Source organism: Epinephelus lanceolatus, chromosome 1 (genome assembly GCF_041903045.1).
Source record: "Epinephelus lanceolatus isolate andai-2023 chromosome 1, ASM4190304v1, whole genome shotgun sequence".
In the NCBI taxonomy this organism is placed as follows: Eukaryota; Metazoa; Chordata; class Actinopteri; order Perciformes; family Serranidae; genus Epinephelus; species Epinephelus lanceolatus.
Window position 1 is genome coordinate 31,143,469 of NC_135734.1, and position 20,359 is coordinate 31,163,827.

General features: G+C 44.5%; 1 protein-coding gene across 1 annotated transcript; it reads left to right on the plus strand.

Annotated features, from left to right (window-relative positions):
- The first annotated feature begins 640 nt into the window (after positions 1-640).
- Positions 641-6,671, plus strand: errfi1a (ERBB receptor feedback inhibitor 1a). The gene is made up of 4 exons (XM_033627828.2): positions 641-797; positions 3,368-3,546; positions 3,737-3,825; positions 4,429-6,671. The coding sequence occupies exons 2-4, from the start codon at positions 3,395-3,397 to the stop codon at positions 5,535-5,537; spliced, it is 1,350 nt and encodes a 449-aa protein (XP_033483719.1). The 5' UTR covers positions 641-797; positions 3,368-3,394; the 3' UTR covers positions 5,538-6,671.
- Positions 6,672-20,359: the final 13,688 nt, after the last annotated feature.

The following is a 20,359-nucleotide window of genomic DNA, read 5'->3' on the forward strand; positions in this document are numbered from 1 at the left end:
AAGTGTCTTTCAGGCTGTGTTTCTTGCTCGTTGTCTGTGTTATCTACCCCGGAGCCATCCGCAGTACTACCTCTGTCTCCCTGCAGATCTGTGCACTTTTGATTACAGCACGTAAGCTTGCACTTTATGAGACAACACCAAAGTTTTTAAAGGCTGCACTTGGAGGATGATGTTGCACCTTAATATTTCTTTGGTTGCAATTATGAATACACATCACTCCACTGCAGCAGCCAGTCCCCCACTGTAGCTGTATTTGAGTGTATTCACAGAGCAGCTGCACTTCTAATTGTTGAGGTGTTTACTGTATCCTGCATCCCACTGGAACAGTTAATCAGCTGACTGTATTCTTGTGTTCACACCTGCTCCCTCCTCTAAGGTTAGAAGCAGACTTTGATCACATCCAGTTAACGCTTAAATTAGCCCCTGTGTATATGTTCAAGGGTGATTCTGCATAATGCACCCAGCCTGTCCTGCTGCACGTAGGCTGCAGAGACATGGTGCAACAACAAAAAGAAAAAAAGAAAAAAAAGAGGAAGAAAAAGAAGAAGACTGCGCCTTTAAGGGCAAGTGTGCAAGGCGGAGCCAGCGCGTCTCTCGTGTGGTGGAGCTTATAAGACATAGCTCACTACAATACTAGACTTATCTAAAAGTGTCACAGTTTAGCAGGAGCGCCTCCAATTCGCTGGCGTCCTGTCCCTCTGATGCAATCAGGAGACTACAGACTCAAACCAAAAGAAACGAGGAGCTATATTCCCACTAAGAGGAGTCTAGGAGTGACAGCGGAGGAGGTTATTTAGGTGAGTTCACAAACTGATCTGAAATGTGTGGTGTTGGCTGCTGTTTAGAGCCCATGTCTTGTCTATTGTTTTGTATGTTGGTGCCAGCACGACACACAGCCCTGATTGATGCAGCTGCTGTTGCGATTATATGTGTGTATTTTATATTTAGTGTTTATTTTATACACTATTTAGAGGAGCAACTTGTCTTTAACCCGGCATTAAGATGGGTTAAAAAGTTCTGGTAGAAATAAACTAGAAATTGGGAGCATACATGTCACGTTTTACTGAGCCTATCAGCCTATCTTTAGTGATAAATATACAGTTTGTGATCTCTTACATTATTCCGGGCTGATTGCAAACCTGTAACCTGGTTTGATTGTTTTATTTATTCAATATGAGTCTTTTCCGTTTAAAGCAATGAGGGAAATTACCATCAGCTCTGTATCATCATTACCTGGCCGCGCCAGATAGCTGACTTGTGTGTTGTGGTGTGAGTCACCTGCCTGCTAGAGGGCTTTTAACCATTATTATCTAAAGTGAGGGGGTGTGCGCGTTGTTTGCTTGCCGCACAGGTAGAGCGGGTATGGTTGCTCGGAAACCGCTGCAGGGGTGTCATGAGCGGGGTGTGAACTCCTTCTTTCAAGCTCTGTGTGAGTGTGTGTGTGTGACGACTACAATCCTAAATCAAAGGCAAGTTATCTCCTGATGTTTTACATCAATGCTAACCCCATCAGACCAACTCCTTCCCAGCACCCATGGGTTATCCTCACCCTCACACTGAGCCTGTCCACCTATTGTCTAAACAGAAAGCCCAGACTTGACCATAAAAAGCCTCACATGATGTGAATTAAGTGACTTAAAGAATTCCTCCTAAAGAGGGTTAATGCTCTGCACGACCACACATCATTTGTTTAATCCTGTTGCCTGTAAATGCCCCGATGGTTAACTGCCAGGATGAACTGTCTTTGCACCTGTTGCAAGAGGAAGCACAAGCCCCCGGGGTTCATTATCGAGGATCATGTTGCTTCCCATCCCCGTCGAACCGAATCGACGGCCCTGGGCATGGGGAGTGCATGCCTTGTTGGGCAGTTTGGCTCACGCCGATGCCCTGGGCTTCCTGTTGTTTTAGAGCTTTGTTTCTCACCAGCTGTCAGGGCTGCACATAAATATGGCTCATAGGAGACCGGGAAACGAGGGGGCCGTGTTCTTCTCAGTCATCACTCCTACATTATAAGGAGGACAGTGAGTCTCTGGGTGTGCACGCACCTCATTTGTGGTCTCCTGATGAGATAATTACCGAGGCTGATGGATGCACCTGTTTTGCTGCATTTTGCTAAATAGCACTTCTGATAGGGCGCAGAGGTCATGGGAAGATTTGCTGCAACAATGCAGTGAACTCAGACAACCATAGGTGTCCAACAAAGACACCTATAGTTACCCAAGATGCACTTGCTTGCAAACACAGAACCTCTGCATACTCTGATATAACAATTTCTAAAGTCATGTCTTCAGAAATTGTGACATACAGAACAGGTTAATCCAGTGTGGGATCAGATGTTGCTTCCAGTGTATTGCTGACCCCAGAAATATCAATATGCTGCCGAGCTTCCTCCCCTCTGAATATTGTACACATTGTTTACTCAGCCCCGACGCATACTTGACATGACACGAACATTCAGGTCATTTGACTTGAGGAGTTCTTGCAACATCAGGTATATCTGTGGTAACTGGAGGAGCCCCTTCCTCTGCTGTTCAGGACAAGCAAGATTGCAGCTCCGGAGCACAGCACAGTCAGTTTTTAAAATAAACTGTAAACTTACTATGAACGGAGGCCCGGCCTGTAGATGTGGAAGTCTGAAAGTTGGTTAATGAGCTCACACCTAAGATTTCTATGTTAGCGTGGACTATAAATGGCTATAGTTGAAATGTAAAGATCATTCAGTGAGCTGGTACGAAACAATTGTGTTTATAAATCTCAACATTTTACATGTACTGTCAAATAAATCAAAAATGAAGCAATACTTGCTCGCACTGTTTCCACTTTATGAAACTCAACTGCGTAGCTTTTATTAGCTTCAGGCCAGTGGTTGAATAAAGTAGAGAAATCTGCAAACTATAGCAACATTTTTACATCAACCTCTTTGTTTTTTTGGTCTATTGCTTGCTTTTCTACTGCCCCTGTAAAACACTCTGACCAGGACATTATGAACGACAGAGCGTTCTGTCTTCGTGGTGTGTTGGGACATCAGTGACCTAAAATCTCGTCAAACTGAGCTTTTGTCATTCCTCTGTCACAGGAGATTGTTGTCTTGTCTCCACAGAGGGAAATGAATCACAAGCACAAGGCCATAGCTAAATATTTGGTTTGGTGGGCAGCAGAAAGTGGGGAGGGGTGTGTGTGTGTATTTTCCTCTCTGTTCTAATATCAGGACTTTCTTTCCCTCTTGGCTCCAGTTGATGATGTGGGCTCTGCTTTTCAGAGAGTATTTTTCAATGTGCTACCACCACATGTTCTGTTTCCCTTCATCTGCTTTTTCTTTCAGCCCCCTTTCAACGTCACTCATTGCCGTGTCTTGGCTGTGTTACAGGTACACCAGAAGTGTTTCCTGACTTTGATGCGACCCGAGTGTGCCTGGAGCATGTCCACAGTGGGTCTGACTGCCCAGGAGATCTCTTTTCCCATAGAAAACCCCTTCCTGAGGGGCAGCTACTGTCACAGCATGGCTGGATCCAAACCCTCCTGGAGCTACTGCCATGAGCTGGACAAGTGAGTGTTCAGGTGCCACAACTAGCAGTCCATTAGGGGGAGGTTTTTAGAGAGGGGAGGTTTTTCGAATCTGCATGACACGCTGCTCTTTTATGTTTCAGGTCTGCTTGAGATTACCTGTAAATTACAAAGAAATGTTACGTGGCGCAATATAACCAGTAGTAATCTATTTTGTTTTCTCTTTATGCAGCTTCTACTTCAGTATGGACGCTGCACACTCAGACCACAGCTCTCGTGCCCAGCATAAGGGGCCATCTCCACCATCTATAAGTTATGAAAGTAAGTGCATGATCTGTCGTCTGCACAATTCAAGTCTTCTGAAATACACAAATGCTGCAATGGATGTGTTGTTCCTTTGAATCATCTGCTACATACTGGATATAGTAAGTGGTTTTCCAGACATATAGAGAAAGCTAGTAGTCATGGATGGATTACTGAATGGGCCTACTGAGCATAGGCCCTGGGACCCAAAGTGTCACTCAAAATAACACATAGCAACTAAGAAGAGACTCGAAATGACCACAAAGAGATGCAAACTAAGATCTAAAAGGGGCAAACAACCACAATAGACACGAAATGACTGAAAAAGGCACAAAATGACCTCAAAGAGACACAAACAAACCAAAGTATACACTAAAAAGACTGAAAAAATACACAAAATGACTTCAAAGAGACACAAAAGAACAGTGAAGAGATGCAAACAAGTCTATGTATCTTGCCCCTGTGTAGGAGATGTGGTGGGGCCTTTTGTATATCTGTGCCCAGGGCCCCATTGTCTTATAATCCACCCATGCTAGTAGTCCATCGGAGTAGTAAATTGTGACCAACCTTCACTTAATACTGTGCGATTAATCTGATGGTTATTTTTTCCCTCTCTGACAGGACACAAACACAGTCCCAGCTCACAGAGATTACCTCCAAAGAAATCCCGGCCCCCTCATCTCTCCCTGTCCTGCAGCGCTGAACCATCCACCCCAAGTCCCGCTGATGACGACCAGGTGGTCCCATCATTCCAGAGGCTCTCGGTGTACGAGTGCAGCAGTCCGCCACAGACACCAGGCAGATGCTCTAAGCCTCTGCCCCCCATCCCTCCACAGACGGACATCTCCCCTGAGCAGGCTATGGACAGTGAGGTAGAATTTTTCACGAGTTCGGATGACAGCCGCTGCCTGGTGTCTGATCAGTGTTCCAAATCGTCGCCTTTTCGATATGGAGTCCCCAGTCGCAGGAGCTTTAGGGACTGCGGGCAGATTAACTATGCTTACTATGATGGGCCGTTACAAAGCCCGAGGCAGCCCCCACAGCAGCAACAGGCACATCCTCCACAGGAAGTGCGGGAACACTATGAGCAGCAGCAGCACGAACCACCTGAGCCGGTGGTCTGTCAGAGACAGCAGGAAAAAGCTCAGAGGAGGCTGCGGCGCTCGCACTCCGGCCCAGCTGGATCCTTACACAAGCCGTCGCTGCTGCGCCTCACGTGCCATAAACGCCACACCCAAAGTATGGATAAGCCCGAGGTGCCGCCCCCTATCCCTCCGAGAACAATCAAGACAGGAGACTACCGCCGCTGGTCAGCAGAGGTCTCGTCAGGGGCTTACAGCGATGACGACAAACCGCCCAAGGTGCCCCCAAGGGAACCTTTGTCCAGAGGCAGCTCCCGCACCCCCAGCCCCAAGAGCCTCCCAACATATGTTAACGGAGTGATGCCCCCAACCCAAAGCTTTGCACCAGACCCTAAGTACGTAAGCTGTCGGGGTTTACAGAGACAGAACAGCGAGGGCTCCCCCTGCATCCTCCCTGTCATGGAGAACGGCAAGAAAGCCAGCACCACACATTACTATCTCCTGCCTCAGCGGCCCGCTTTTGTGGACTCACCTTGTGTGGAGAGATTTCTGCGAGTCATGGACAGCCCTGCAGCTCGCAATACAGACGTATCGGACTCAGACTGGGACTGCCACACCAGGAGGAAAGCACATGTGGATTTAGTTTGACAAGTTTTAGTGGAAGTAGCAGAGGACTCTACTGTACATGAGCAAAAACCACTTGAAAGAATGGTGATACTGGACGCTAGTGACCCCCAAACTGCTGCTTTTACTTGTTTTGTTTTTTTTAACCCCTATGTATTCTGAACACACAGGGTATGTGCGCACTGTATTCAGTTACTGGTAATGTTGGAATAGCTATCACATCCGAGATACTTTATGTAAAAACTGTGTCTCTGATTATAGATCGTGGGCGAGATTCAACATGGTAGAGCTTATTTTTGATATGATATTTCATGACATTCAATATTGTGCTGTTTTTGCTGACGGCGTGATACAGTCAGAAGGTACAAGCGGGCCTTGAACCTCATGTGCTCAGTGTTTTCTGTGTCCCGAAGGTTGAGGATTTTTTTTTTTTGTGAGATGCATCAACGCTGCTTTTGTATCTCACAAAGGACAAAAGGTCAGTAATGTAACCATGTATCACTTAATATATGAAGTCTAAATACAAGGCCAATTAATTGTTTTAACGAAATGAAGGATGCTAGCACACAAATCTCTTTACTGTTTGCTATGATGTGTATATGAACATTGATATGGTTTCCCTGCCTTGATGAAGTTTCAGTCTTACTCAGGCCACTGTATCTGTGTAAATTTAATGTTTCCCACATGGTACATTTTGTACCTTGAGGTGGGTACATTACTGGTAGCTACGCATGTTTCCATTGGAATGTCTAGTGCAGCTTATGTGGTGTAGTTGATGAGTGTGTCTGTGTGTATGTGCGTGGACGTGTTTGTGCATTCGTGCATGTGAACAGCAGTTGGAAAAGTGTTCTGTGAGACTTTATAAAAATGACTTTCTACAATTGGTAGACGACTGTCGACCATACTTGTTACTGTGCTCTGCTTATTTTGCAGCGCCGGCTCTTAGTGATTGCTTTCTTTCAGTGTCCAGGTCTGTTTTGTTGCACAGAAACTGGCCTGTCGATCATTACGTGAATGTATGCTATATTCTCACTGAAATTCCATCAAACAGTCAGAGGAGCTTATTTTTGGTCAAGCTGTGAGTCGTTGCTTGGAACTAATTTGCCTCAAGTACTACCTCCCTTTGATATTAACCTTTATATCTCACATACCCCCCATTAATACAGGCAAAATCTGAAACGGTAAAAGATGAGACAACCAGCTCCATTTGTGACCTGACACGAAGATTTAAGACGAACACAAAGTCGATTCAAACCGGATATCCTTAAATAGAGATCCTAGATGACAGAGATGCTAGGCTAACCTGTTAATACATTACAAAGACAGCGCAGGGTTTACCTACCTGACACAGACTTTCCTGTTCTGCTCATGCATTCCTGCCTTACATGATTGCAGTGGGTGTGGTCTGAGAGACTTTGGCTGCTGGCAGCCAAGAAAATATATGAATTTAATTGTTGTAGATTATTCAAGAAGCATCAGGACGGTATAATAAATGTAGCACATGTATTGAAGTAACCCTTGGTATCGAACACGGTGTTCAGTTTGGGAAACAGATAACTATTAAGGTCAAACGGTCATTGAATTATCCTGTTTTTTTTCTCCTCTCTCCCTCCTGCTCACAAAACCTTGCCAACACAATGTTGCTTTTGACTTAAATGTCTGAAAAAATGTTTACAACATACACTGATACTATTTAATCTTAAGGTATTCACATGTCTTATTAGAAATAATAAAACTGAATGAAGACTAGTTTATCAAGAAATAACTTCTCTGCTGTGGTGAAGACATGCACTGGGAGAGTACAGTATGCTGTGTACAGTATTTAACAATTCCATTTGTTGTTATGAATAGTTGATAAGTATATAGTCTTTAAAAAGAAAGCAAAAATAAAATGACTTATTTATGAGCCTGCTTCGTTCTGTTTCTTCAATCTGTCAAGCCTGAACTCCTAACTCAGCTGTTTGGCCTGTTTTATCACCCACACACCCTCATGCTGTGCCTTATTGTGACTGGCCTCTATCCAGAGAAAGAAGAGTGACTTACAATGGTCGACTGACAGGTGTACAGCGTATTGCCTTCCTCTTCCTGGTTAGAACACGGCCTCCTCCTGCATGACTGCTTAGATGCTCTGTGGCAGCCAGATTTGCGCCCACAGGTTTTTTAAGCATTTAACAATGTTGCAAGTGTTTTACTCTTGACTTGACTCCATGTGGTTAGGCATGGAGCCGAAACCACAGTGAGCCATGCAGAACATCAGAGGTCAAATAGTTACTAAATAATAAGCTGCAGTTCAGTTACAGCATCCACCATAACCTCCCAGCAAGGCAGTGACCATTTTTGTAACGCAATTGATTTAGCATTTCTGTCTTCATGGAACAAAAGACAGCAGACTGAACTATCTAATCCACCTGCAAACCCTTTCACCTTGTTCACTTTTACGTGAGCTGCTAGGCGACAGCATGGGTGGTGACTATAGCAACTAAAGACAGGCTGCTCATTTTGAATGTCTCTTGGGGGCAAGAAAGATCAAGTACCAGATGACTTGACAAAGCGTGTGGTTTGTGATTAGCTTCTGAGCGAAACACATTATTGCACTGCTGTGGCACTAAAAGACATTGTTGTGCTTGAAAGAAAAAACTGATGCCTGCACAATTACTCCATGCCTCAAAAGTTTAACTGAGATGTTTCAATCCTACTTGGAAGTGTCAGGGCCCTCATCTGCAAAATGTTACTCAAATTCCTGTAACAACCAAGAAAATACTCAAAATGACCACAAAGAGATGCAAGGAAACTGCGAAGAGACACATAACAACTAAAGAGACACAAAGTTACCTCAAAGAGACACAAAACCACAAACAGATGCATAATGACTACAAAGAGATGCAAAAGAGGTGATGGGGTCTTTTGCATATCTGTGCCCATTAGCTGTGTCTCAATCCAGGGGCTGCAGCCTTCGAAGGACGTGGCCTTGGTTGTCTACGTTGGCCACATCCTTTGAAGACCACAACGGCTGAATCATGCAGTCTCTGAACTGAGATAGTCTTGTCTAGGAGGTGAAGGCTTTACAGTGGATGGTTGTAACTACGGCTGGTTGTGGTGTCTTCAAGTAGCTAATGTTAGCTAGCTAGCAATGTCAGTTAGCATCACTATCGTCACGAGTTAGTCTGTTATTTGAACAAAAATTTGTGGCTTGAAGGCCCCTTGGATTTTATAACATCTGCATTGTTAGCTATCTGAGTGAAACCCAGGACTTAAATTTAAACGTTTAATCATCTGCCGCCACTGCTGCCAGTAGTGTGCCATATTCCTGTTAACAATCCAGTCGTCACCGTGTGGAATATATCTTGGTGGAGGATTCATCCGTTGCATCCTCCAAACTCAGGGAAAGAAGACATTTGAAGGAGCCTTTGAAATGGGACAGCCTTTGTTGCGCCGCTGTGATGCAATAGGTCTTTAAATGCAGCCTTCTGAGGCTGCAGTCTCTGCATTATGACACAGCTATTGTCTCATAATCCACCCATGGGTGTTACTGTTTTCCTTCATTTACGCTGTATCGCACTGTATTTTGTTGCCTTGCACCTACGTGATGTGCGTATAATTATCCTCCCTCAACTTGCTCTTGTGCTCTAAGTCAGAACTCAACATGTCACCCACTTAGACTCAATTTTCAACATGTTCATGACTTTTGATTTGACTTGTTAAGTTAAAAAAAATCCAACATGGCCAAAAAGGCACAATGAATCATCACAATTATTTGTGAAATTTTGTGTCCAAAACTGTTTCTGTCTTCTTCAACCTTTTAGTTTCCTGACTTAGCTTTATTCTGTCGATACAACATGAGTCTTTCACTTAAATATGCCACTGGATATTACTTGGGCTCAGTTCAGGCACTGAAGATGTGGGACCTAACTTCCAGTTTCATCAAATATATTTCTGGCCTCAGCTAATTAGATAGAAGTCCTTGGCTGGCACTGCTGATGGATTAACGAGTGGAACAAACTTGTTTAAATGATAAGAGTTATTACAGTTATTATGATTACTGCCCCATTAATTGCTATACAGCCTCTGCTGATTAGTCTGCAGTTGCCTGAGTGAAAGAGAGCATGTTTGTGTTCTGTGATTGGCTCTTACATGTCTGCAGAGCTGCAGATCTACATGGTGTAGATATGCAATCAAAAGTTTGACAAGCAAAGAAAATAATCAAGGAAGTTACATCAAATTCTGCAGAGTGCTAACGTCCAGAAATTAAAACTGAGTATCAAGCAGACACTTATTTTTTATACACACAACAAAAAAGTAAGATATTAATTGGTTAAACACAACATTTGTCTTAAGTAGAAATGTACTGTGAGACATGGCTTTATGGAGGCAAATTTACAATCATGTAATAGTTTAAAGCCTGTAACAATCAAAACAGCTTCTTCTGCACATGAAGTTATTTATTCTGAAATATTCAGCAGCATTTTTTTTCAACTTTTAGGCAATATTCACCCATTTCTTATCTATCTATAAAACATCTGCAACTATATGCTATTTTTAGGAGCCCTTTTCTTTCTTTCTTTTTTTTTCTTCAAAGATTATTTTTTGGGCTTTTTGCCTCTAATGAACAGGACAGAATGAAATGGGGTGAGAGAGAGAGTGGGGTTGACATGCAGCAAAGGGTTGCAAACCGGAGTCGGGCCCGCGACCGCTGCAGCGAGGCATCGCCTCCGCACATGGGGCGCCAGCACTATCCACCACGCCACCGACGCCCCCTTTAGGAGCTCTTTTCTCATGAAATGGTGCCTACTTTTGGACAATGTATTGTGCTTCATTGTAAGTGAAAGGGGAAGTTAGTAGTAAAATTATTTCACACTATTTGACTATTGTGGCAGTGTCAAGGGATGATACTTAACAAATAAAGAGAATCTTAGCTGGAGAATTATTTTTACCTTGTCATAAAAGATACCGTTAAATACTCTAAAATGTGAATCCAAAGATTCTATTCAAGATTTAAGATTCAATACTTGCCATATCAACAAGGTAGATTGGGATTTGTCAAAGTGAGATCACTTAAAGGTCTAGTATGTAGGATTCAGTGGCATCTAGTGGTGAGGTTGCAGATTGCAACCATTGGAATCTTCTCCTGTGTGCCAAACCTGTAGAAGAAGTAAAGTGGCTGACGGTGGTGGATGAAGTACCTGAAAGCCATACTCGAGTTAAAATACAGTTATCTTACCAGAAAATGACTTTGGTAGAAGTTAAGGTCATCTATTACAGCAGTACTTGAGGACAAGTCTTCTGATATTTACTGTGCTTAAATATCAAAAGTATTTTTATTATGTGAAATGTGATTGAGTATTAAAAGTAAAAGTACAAGTAGGCCTAATTTCTGGTAGTACAAAAGCAGGCAGTCCGAATTCTGAGGATTATAAAGATTAGTGTCAGGTGATTATAAGATAATGAAAACATAGTTATGAATATTACATTCCTATTCTGTTGATATATGCCCCTAAGTCATACACACTGGACCTTTAAAAGAATACTTCACCCACAAGATGACCATTTGTAAATCAATTTGTTCCAAACACATGCATGAAAAAAAGAAATAAAAAGAAAGAAAACCTCAATATTGGAGTCAGCACAGGTAAGTTTCACTTTTAGTTCAGTTTTAAATAGAAGGGTTTACGCAAATATGCACGTGTATCTAAAGCACTGATCATACAACTGGATAAATGAGGCTTTGATTATACCGCATGAGCTGTGTGAGAGTTTGTAAACTGATATTTTGACAGTTATTCTGTTGTTAAAAGTGGTTCCCAATCAATCAATAAATCAATATGTTTTCCATTTTCTGTGTTTCCTCACGAATTCAAGTTAACACAACATGAGTAACTGATTTACAAATGGTCACTTTGTGGGTGAAATATTCCTTTAAACAGACAAAAATAGTAAACTATAACTATACTCAAAAAGCAGATAATGCATAAAGTAAAGTGAAAACAGACTGTCCATACCTATGAAATATTCATAAAAGCATAAAAGTTTATTTTCTTGGTATAGTCCAGCACTCTGTCATATCAGTTATACACAAATGTACTTTTGATTATGGCATATTTTTCAGTAGTAAGCTCTATGTCTGCTTTTTTGGGGTATTCTGATTCTCATCCACTTTCCCCCAAACATGTTACTAGTTGATAAGAGAATCTGCTCATTAATTCCACTGTGTGCACTGACGTTTTTGTGTAACTTTCCTTGTCATTTGCTGTGAGGGGTGGACAAAGTTGTAAATATTTAACTGCGACTGAAGTGCTGCTGGTTAAATTTTACTCAGGTCAGAGCACTTGTAAAGAAAATATAGTACATCAGGTGAAGGTAAAGAAATTGGCCACAAGTGTGTCCCTTGAGCCATCCACTAGGTGGACACAAATCACCATCAATGGTTCAGATGGAAAGACAATGAGTAAACTGTATAGTGCTTTTGAAGACCTGCAGCAGGCATGTACACTGTTATTTCAAGGTTCACTGACAAAGATCTCACCAATGCCAGTATCATAACTAGAAACAGTGGCAGCAGTGGTCTGTGACAGTATTTAAGCTGACAGCACATGGTCTCAACTGTACAACAGGACAGACATAGTCACTGCTGAGGTTGATTATACAGTGTCATATTTTTTATATCCCTCTCATTCACTTTATAGATCATTAAAAAATGCATTAAACTTCCTCTGTCAGTGCCTCTCTACTCACATATTGCCAAGGCACACCATCATGAAAATGAGTGTGTGTATGCCATCTAGTGACAGGATATTGTACTGACTGACACAAAATACCTTTCATATGTAGATCCATAAACAGTATCAAACTACACTATATAGATAGACTTGTATTGAATTAATTGTTAAACAAGCTTTTTCCAGCAAGTGTTACAATTAAGTAACACGATATACAACTGGTAATTTTGTTTGTATTGTTGTTAGAATAAAACAAAAAATAATCAATCTCAAACAGTTTTAATAAGATTTAACCCAAACTAAACTGCGCTATGTTGTGCCCGCTCTCCTCTATATAAGTGCTGATATACAGTATAACAGCACCGGGACTTTTAACTATGCATGTATCACTCCGCCTTACAGGTGTTCTGAACCGTTAATCACGTTAACCGTCAATGAGCCTGCATTTTGGGTCGTTGTAACAGACTTTGTACCGCAAAGAGGAATATGTTTCCACAAATACAGCCTAAATTTTTAATTTATATCATGAACGGTCGTCAGAAACAGACGAAGAGAAGGAAAGGCCGGGACACTTCACTGCAAATCTCCAGGTAAGGTCATATGACATCAGAAGCCGACGTAACTTGCGTCTGATTAAGCTGTTAACACATCAAAGTCACAGCTACGCCACCAAAGTGACTGTCAACTGTCTCTTTACTGGTCGCACAATATATAAAGAATACAGATAAATGTTAATTATAATAAAGTAATTAGCCTTCAGTAAACTATCAAGCTAGCATGGAGGAATTTTTATGTAGCTTTCAACAGTTCACTCCCAGTGCAATTACATAACTATTTGTGTTGGCGGAGCAAAATAATTAATAAACAAACAAATCATATCTTTTGTTGCTTTTTATCCTTAATAGTCCAGGTGATATATGTGCCAAATTTAAGGTGTTTCGCCCACTTTTTCATAAAAGCATAAAACTTGGTGCAAAGTTTGGGGACCTGGACATTTTCAGAATTGGTGCCATTGCAAAAATATTGTGTTTTGGCCATGGCGGCCATTTTACTTTCCGCCATAACCGAATAATGTATTTTTCATCATATCTCCTGAACCAAACATGCCAACACAGAATAGGTGGTGTCCACCCTCATGTTTTAATAGTCAAAGGTTACAATGATACTCTATACAACATCATTAACTGATTATGTGAATAGTTAAGGGTGACTTCAGTGATGCCAGAGGGATATCACTGCATCTAAGAATCTTGTGCTGTCTCAAATCACGTACTTCTGTACTTACACTTACTATTTTGAGTGCATAAGTGTGTTCACACTGAGAAGTATAGAAAAATGCAGTGCACTATGAGTACCCGGATGGTGCACTCAAAACGGTCAAAAAGTTGAGTGTGGAACTATGGACACTTCTCGCCCTCAATGGTCGCCATCTTGGCTACGTAGCGGAAGGGGAGGGACCACTTTTCAAACTGGAAATGGCGGCCGAGGACTGTGCGACCGTGAATGTCACTGCATTGTACAAATACATGTGTTTTTTGCAATAAGTATCACTATACTGTTGTCGGGTATAAGCCAGCACTATTTTGTTGGGTTAATTTAGCAGTCTGTAATGATTTGGTACCGCAAACGATAACGCAAATGCAAATGCTAGTTTGCTAACTAGCTAATTTGCCGTAGTCACTACCCTGTCGAAATTTGCGCACTACACCAATGAGTACATAGTGCACATAGTGTGACAACCCCAAGTGGGGTGGGGTTGTTTGGATCTGTATGTGTACGTATGTGGTGTCTTGCTCGCCCTCTCTCCTTTCTGTTTCAGAGCGTGATTGATCATGGGCCTCCGGTGTGTGCCTTAGTGGGCGGGGCTGCAGCTATGAACACCTGTGGAATCTGCCCGGTCTCTCTCTTGGCTTCCCATTCCCGGCTTGACCCTGCAGCTCACCTGTTGTCCCTTTTCATTTTAGCTTGCATCCAACACACGCACACAGCCATGCACCCGCAGTCACTGCTGACATTCCACATTACAGACATAGATTGTTGTATTTTGTTAGCCTTAGTTTCTGTTGACTACGTTTGTTAAATAAATATCCCTTGCAGTTACATTCCCTCTTGCGTTTGTTTGTCAGAGAATTGAGCCAGCTCTGACAAATGGGGGCTCGTCCGGGATCCCACTTCTGACACCACCGGTCGGGGGGTTAGGTGATACGCGGTAGGTGCGCATTTTCTGGAGGTTCCCGTTAGGCTTTAGGGCACTCTCTCCTTTGGGATTGTGTCGGTTTGTTTTTTTCATAGTGCTGTGGGGAGCGGTCAGTGTTGGCTGCGCAAGCAGCCTTCTCGGGGGCACTCCGTGGGCTCGCCTGTGGTGATCCTGCTGGTTTCGTGCTTAATCAACCCGCTGCAGAACCACATGAAGACCAGGGTTGAGGTTAGCCAGATCCTGGGTTAGGCAGTTAGGGGAACGCTCTGGGGGGCATTGCTTGCTCGTTGTGCACCTAGTAGTGTGGATCCGGCTCCAGGTGAATATGGATTTGTCAGCTTTTTACGAAGCGCCTTGTGCGGTGTTTTTGGACTCGTGTAAGAAGGATCAGTTGGTCGAAATTGCTGAGCACTATGGTATTGCGTTGCAAGAGGGAATGCTTAAGGATGAATTAAAAATGTTTGTGTTGTTGACGTTGTTTGAGAAGGGTGTGTTACAGAAAGAGCCTGCGGCTGAGCCGGCAGCCGCAGCTGCGGTGAGGTTGGAGTCAGCCTCGGTGTCTGTGGGGCAGGCTGGGGTGCTCTCATTTGAGCAACAGAGAGAATTGTTGCAGCTGCAGTTGGAGCTGGAGCGGACAAAGCTGAGGGTTTTGGACCGCGATAGTAGGATGTCTGGCGCGTCATATGAGTCGGGGTCTGTGGCTGGCCTTGAGGGCAGAGACCTGACTGTGAGTCTGCGCCTTGTGCCTAAGTTTAACGAGCGAGATCCCGACACTTTTTTCACGTTGTTTGAGCGCGTGTCAGAGACCAGGCAGTGGCCAGATGGAGATAGGGTCCTCCTGTTGCAGTGCGTCCTCACTGGCAAGGCACAGGAGGCGTATTCGGCTGTGTGCGCACAGGAGGGTCTGACTTATGAGACGGTGACGTTGGCTGTCCTCAAGGCATATGAGCTCGTTCCGGAGGCATATCGCCAGAGGTTTAGATATGGGGTGAAGTCCGATAAACAGACGAATGTAGAATTTGTGCGCGATTTGACCACTCATTTTCACCGCTGGTGCGCAGCGGAAAAAGTAGGTACATTTGACAGGCTGTGCCAATTAATCATCGTGGAGCAGTTTAAAAACGTTGCTCCTCAGCGCGTGGCCGCCTACTTGAATGAAAGAGGGCCAGCTACTGCGCTTAGAGCGGCCGAGTTGGCGGATGATTTCTTGCTGACGCACAGGTCTGGTTCTGCGGAGGTGCACGAGCGAGTGGGTGATGACAGCAGTGCCACGCCATGTTGTGATGTTGGATTGTGATTTGGCTAAAGGTGTGTTTTCTGTGGGTGTGCGGCCTGAGTTGCCTTTGCCGAGTGTGTCAATGATTTTGGGCAATGACATCTGTGGAGGTCAGGTTTGGCCCAGTGGTCCCCCGCCACCTGTGGTGGTGTCCGAGCCGTTAGAAGTGGCATCTGACAGCTCGGCGCTGGACGTTTTTCCTGTTTGTGCCGTGACCCGCGCTCAGGGTAAAGGTACGTCTGTGCCATTGGAGGCTGCGTCCTCAGTGGAACCGGTTCCGTTGCCTGACTTGTCTCCACTGGTGTCAAGAGATGAGTGGATTAAGGCGCAAAAATCTGATGTTTCGTTGTCCTCGTTGTGGGATCAGGTTGTGCTGCGTCACCAGGTTGGCGATGTTGCACAGGGCTACTTTGTTCAGGAGGGGCTCTTGGTGCGTAAATGGTTGCCTTGTGTTGAGGATGTTGTGGGGGCGCCTGTGTTTCAGGTGGTGGTGCCTCGGGATTTTTGTTCCCAGGTTTTGAGAACTGCACATGATGAATGTGGTCACTTTGGAGCGTGTAAAACCTATCTGTATGTGCTCAAACACTTTTTCTGGCCGTGGGCCAAGACGGATGTGGCTGCCTATATTAAAACATGTCATGTGTGCCAGCTGACGGGGAAACCCAACCAGCGCGTAAAGCCGGCGCCGTTGCAGCCCATTCCTGTGGTGAGTGAGCCTTTTGAATATCTGATTATAGACTGTGTGGGGCCGTTGCCTAGCGCTAAGTCGGGTTGTAAGTATCTATTAACTGTAATGTGTCAATGTACTCGCTACCCGGCGGCTTATCCGCTTCGTTCTATCACGACTAGAGCTGTGGTTAAAGTACTTTCACAGTTTATTTCGGTGTTCAGGATACCCAAGGTCATACAGAGTGATCGGGGGTCCAATTTCTGCTCGCATATGTTTGCTAAGTGTTGAAAATGCTGAGGGTGAACCACAACCAGTCCACTCCATATCATGCTCAAAGTCAGGGTGCGTTAGAGCGCTTCCATCAGACGTTTAAGTCCTTGCTGCGCGCGTACTGTACAGAGCTGCACCGAGACTGGGAGGATGGTCTTCCGTGGTTGATGTTGGCGGTGCGAGAGGCCGTGCAGGGGAGCACGGGCTTCAGCCCGAACGAGTTGGTCTTTGGGCACTCGGTGCGTGGGCTGTTAGCAGCGCTGAAAGGTGGGTTGGTTCCTACTAAGGCACCCCGAAACATGATTGATTTTGTTAACGGCTTTCGGCACAAGTTGTTTCGGGCAGGTTTGTTGGCGCGAGAAAAGCTGGGGCAGGCTCAGATGAAAATGAAGGCCCAGTATGACCGTGGTACAGTGTGCCATGAGTTCAGTCCTGGGGACCAGGTCCTCGCGCTGACACCGCTGGTCACGTCGCCATTTCAGGCGTTTACTGGTCCATACACTGTGTCTGAAAAAATCTCTGATTTAAACTATCGTGTTGCTACTCCAAGTCGAAGGAAGTCGTCTCAGCTGTACCACGTGAACCTGTTGAAACCATATTATCAGTGCTCTGGGGATGGTGAGTGCGTAAAAGGTGACGGGGGTCCTGCGCTCGCAGTGGACACCTGCAGTGTGGCGCAGGAGTCTGACGGCGTTCCTGAACCTGATGATAGTTTGTTGAGTGGTAGGTTGAAAAATTCTGAGTCGTTGTGTAATCTGGATTCCTTGTTGTCGCACCTTCCTGTAGAACAGCGTGTCGAGCTGGTGGAGCTGATCGGGGAGTTCCCGCAGCTTTTTGGGGACGTTCCATCTCACACCACTTGGATTGAGCATGATATCGATGTGGGTGAGGCGCAGCCGATCAGACAGCGGTTTTACCGCATGGGACCTGAAAAGCTTAGCCATTTGAACTCTGAGATTGATTACATGCTTAAGAATAACATTGCTGTTCCGTCTGTGTCCAGCTGGGCGTCGCCTTGTGTGTTGGTGCCAAAATCGGATAACACTCTGCGGTTTTGCACAGACATGAGGAAGGTTAATTTTGTCACCAAGTCCGATTCATTTCCCTTGCCACGCATGGATGACTGTGTAGATAGAGTGGGTTCTGCTAAATTTGTGTCTAAGTTCGACCTTTTGAAGGGCTATTGGCAGGTGCCCTTGTCAGAGCGAGCAAGAGAAATTGCTACTTTTGTGACCCCTTCAGGCCTCTACTCCTACACTGTTATGCCCTTTGGCTTAAAGAACGCCCCGGCCACTTTTCAGCGGCTTATGAACTGGGTTGTGCATGGGTTGGAGGGCTGTTCAGTGTATTTAGATGACTTGGTAGTACACAGTGACACATGGCATTCGCATTTGCAGAGAATAAGAGCATTGTTTGTGAGGTTGGCTGAGGCACAGTTGACAGTTAACCTGGCCAAATGTGCCTTTGCTAGGGCAACTGTTACTTACTTGGGCCGTGTGGTGGGTCAGGGGAAAGTTTCTCCTGTGCAGGCCAAGGTGTGAGCTATGTCTGAGTTTCCACAGCCGACTACAAAAAAAGAACTCCAGCGGTTTCTGGGTTTGGTTGGCTTCTATAGAAGTTTCTGTCGAAATTTCTCTACTGTTGCTTTTCCTCTGACTGAATTGTTGAAGGCGGGAACTAAGTTTGCATTGTCTAGTGAGTGCCAACAGGCCTTTGAAAATGTGAAATCTTTGCTGTGTTCACGTCCTGTGTTGGCTGCCCCATGGTTTGACAGACAGTTTGTGTTGCAGGTGGATGCCAGCCAGGTCGGGGCCGGTGCCGTCCTGCTCCAGGGAGGGGACGAGGGGGTGTTAAGACCGGTCTGCTTCTTTTCTTGAAAGTTTAACCATCATCAGGCCAACTATTCGGTTATAGAAAAAGAAGCATTGGCACTCATTTTGGCCTTACAGCACTTTGAGGTGTATATGGGGGGGACGGCACCTCTTAATACAGACCACAACCCTTTGACGTTCCTGGGCACCCTGAAATCTCCAAACCAGAGCCTGGTCAAGTGGTCTCTCTTTTTGCAGGGGTACGATTTGGAAATACGTCACATTAAAGGGCAAGATAATGTCTTGGCAGATGCTTTGTCAAGGGCGCCTCTGCTGTAGAGTATAGGTTGGGGTATTGGGTCAAGTGTCGTGCGTTGTCTATTGTATGTTCTGACATGTAATTTTATCCCTACCTCTACTCTCCTGCTCTTCCCCTGTCTTCCACTCTCTTAAATAGGCTTCCCCGGTACCAGGTTGCGGAGTATTGGGGGCGAGGGGGTGAGTCATGGTTGGGTTTTGGGAGGGGAATTATTCATGTTATTTAACGTGTGGGTGTTATTGTGAGATGTTAGGTTGTAACTGGCCCAGCCGCTCCTAGGTTTTAGTTGCGGGTTTGGTGTGGCGGTTCCCCTTTGGGGTCCCGTCTTAAGGGGGGGGTGTGACAACCCCAAGTGGGGTGGGGTTGTTTGGATCTGTATGTGTGCGTATGTGGTGTCTTGCTCGCCCTCTCTCCTTTCTGTTTCAGAGCGCGATTGATCATGGGCCTCCGGTGTTTGCCTTAGTGGGCGGGGCTGCAGCTATGAACACCTGTGGAATCTGCCCGGTCTCTCTCTTGGCTTCCCATTCCCGGCTTGACCCTGCAGCTCACCTGTTGTCCCTTTTCATTTTAGCTTGCATCCAACACACACACACAGCCATGCACCCGCAGTCACTGCTGACATTCCACATTACAGATATAGATTGTTGTATTTTGTTAGCCTTAGTTTCTGTTGACTACGTTTGTTAAATAAATATCCCTTGCAGTTGCATTCCCTCTTGCGTTTGTTTGTCAGAGAATTGAGCCAGCTCTGACAATAGTATACTACATAGAAGTATACTAACGGAAGTATGTGGTTTGAGACACACTGTTTAGGTTAGACTTAATAATATAATGTATGTTGCAACCTTTCTTGCAGCCACAGCTTAAGAGTTCAAGTTCAAAAAAAGTGAGCATCATTTTCAAATATCACCTGGACTATAACTAATAAATGGTGCTTTTAGAACTGTTGCATAAAAACAATGTCACACTCAAGGTGATTATCTTTGGCATCCGTCCTGCGGCCTTGTGCCTTCGACCGAATAGCACAGCCATGCTGATATTCAGTACAACAGCACTCCCTCTCATGTGATATTGCTTAACGGCTATGGCGAGTGCATATTGCAGATATTAGACCAAGTATGAGAAGCGGTACGTTGGCACAGCACATTGCATTTTATTTAATAACACCAAAACCTCATTTTGTTCTTAACTTGCATGATTTTCCTTTTCAAAGGTCCAGTGTGTAAGATTTAGGGGGATATAGTGACAGAACTGGAATACAATTTTTTTAGTGTATAATCACCTGAAAAGAAGAATTGCTGTGTTTTTGTTACTTGAACGAGAATGAGCTGTTTATATCTACACAGGGAGTGGGTCCTCGTCCAGAGAGTCGGCATGCTTACCACCGTGGCAACTCAGAATGGACAAACCAAACACTGGCTATAGGTAAGGCCACTAGCGTTTTTGTTTCAGCCACCATAGTTAGCAGCTCCTTTGCAACAAGCAACATAAAAAAACGATGATTTTTTTTTTTAACATGAAACTATTCAATTCAGTGTTTTTACCGGTTTGAATCACCAGGTCCATTTGCATTGGAGGGGAGGAGACCTC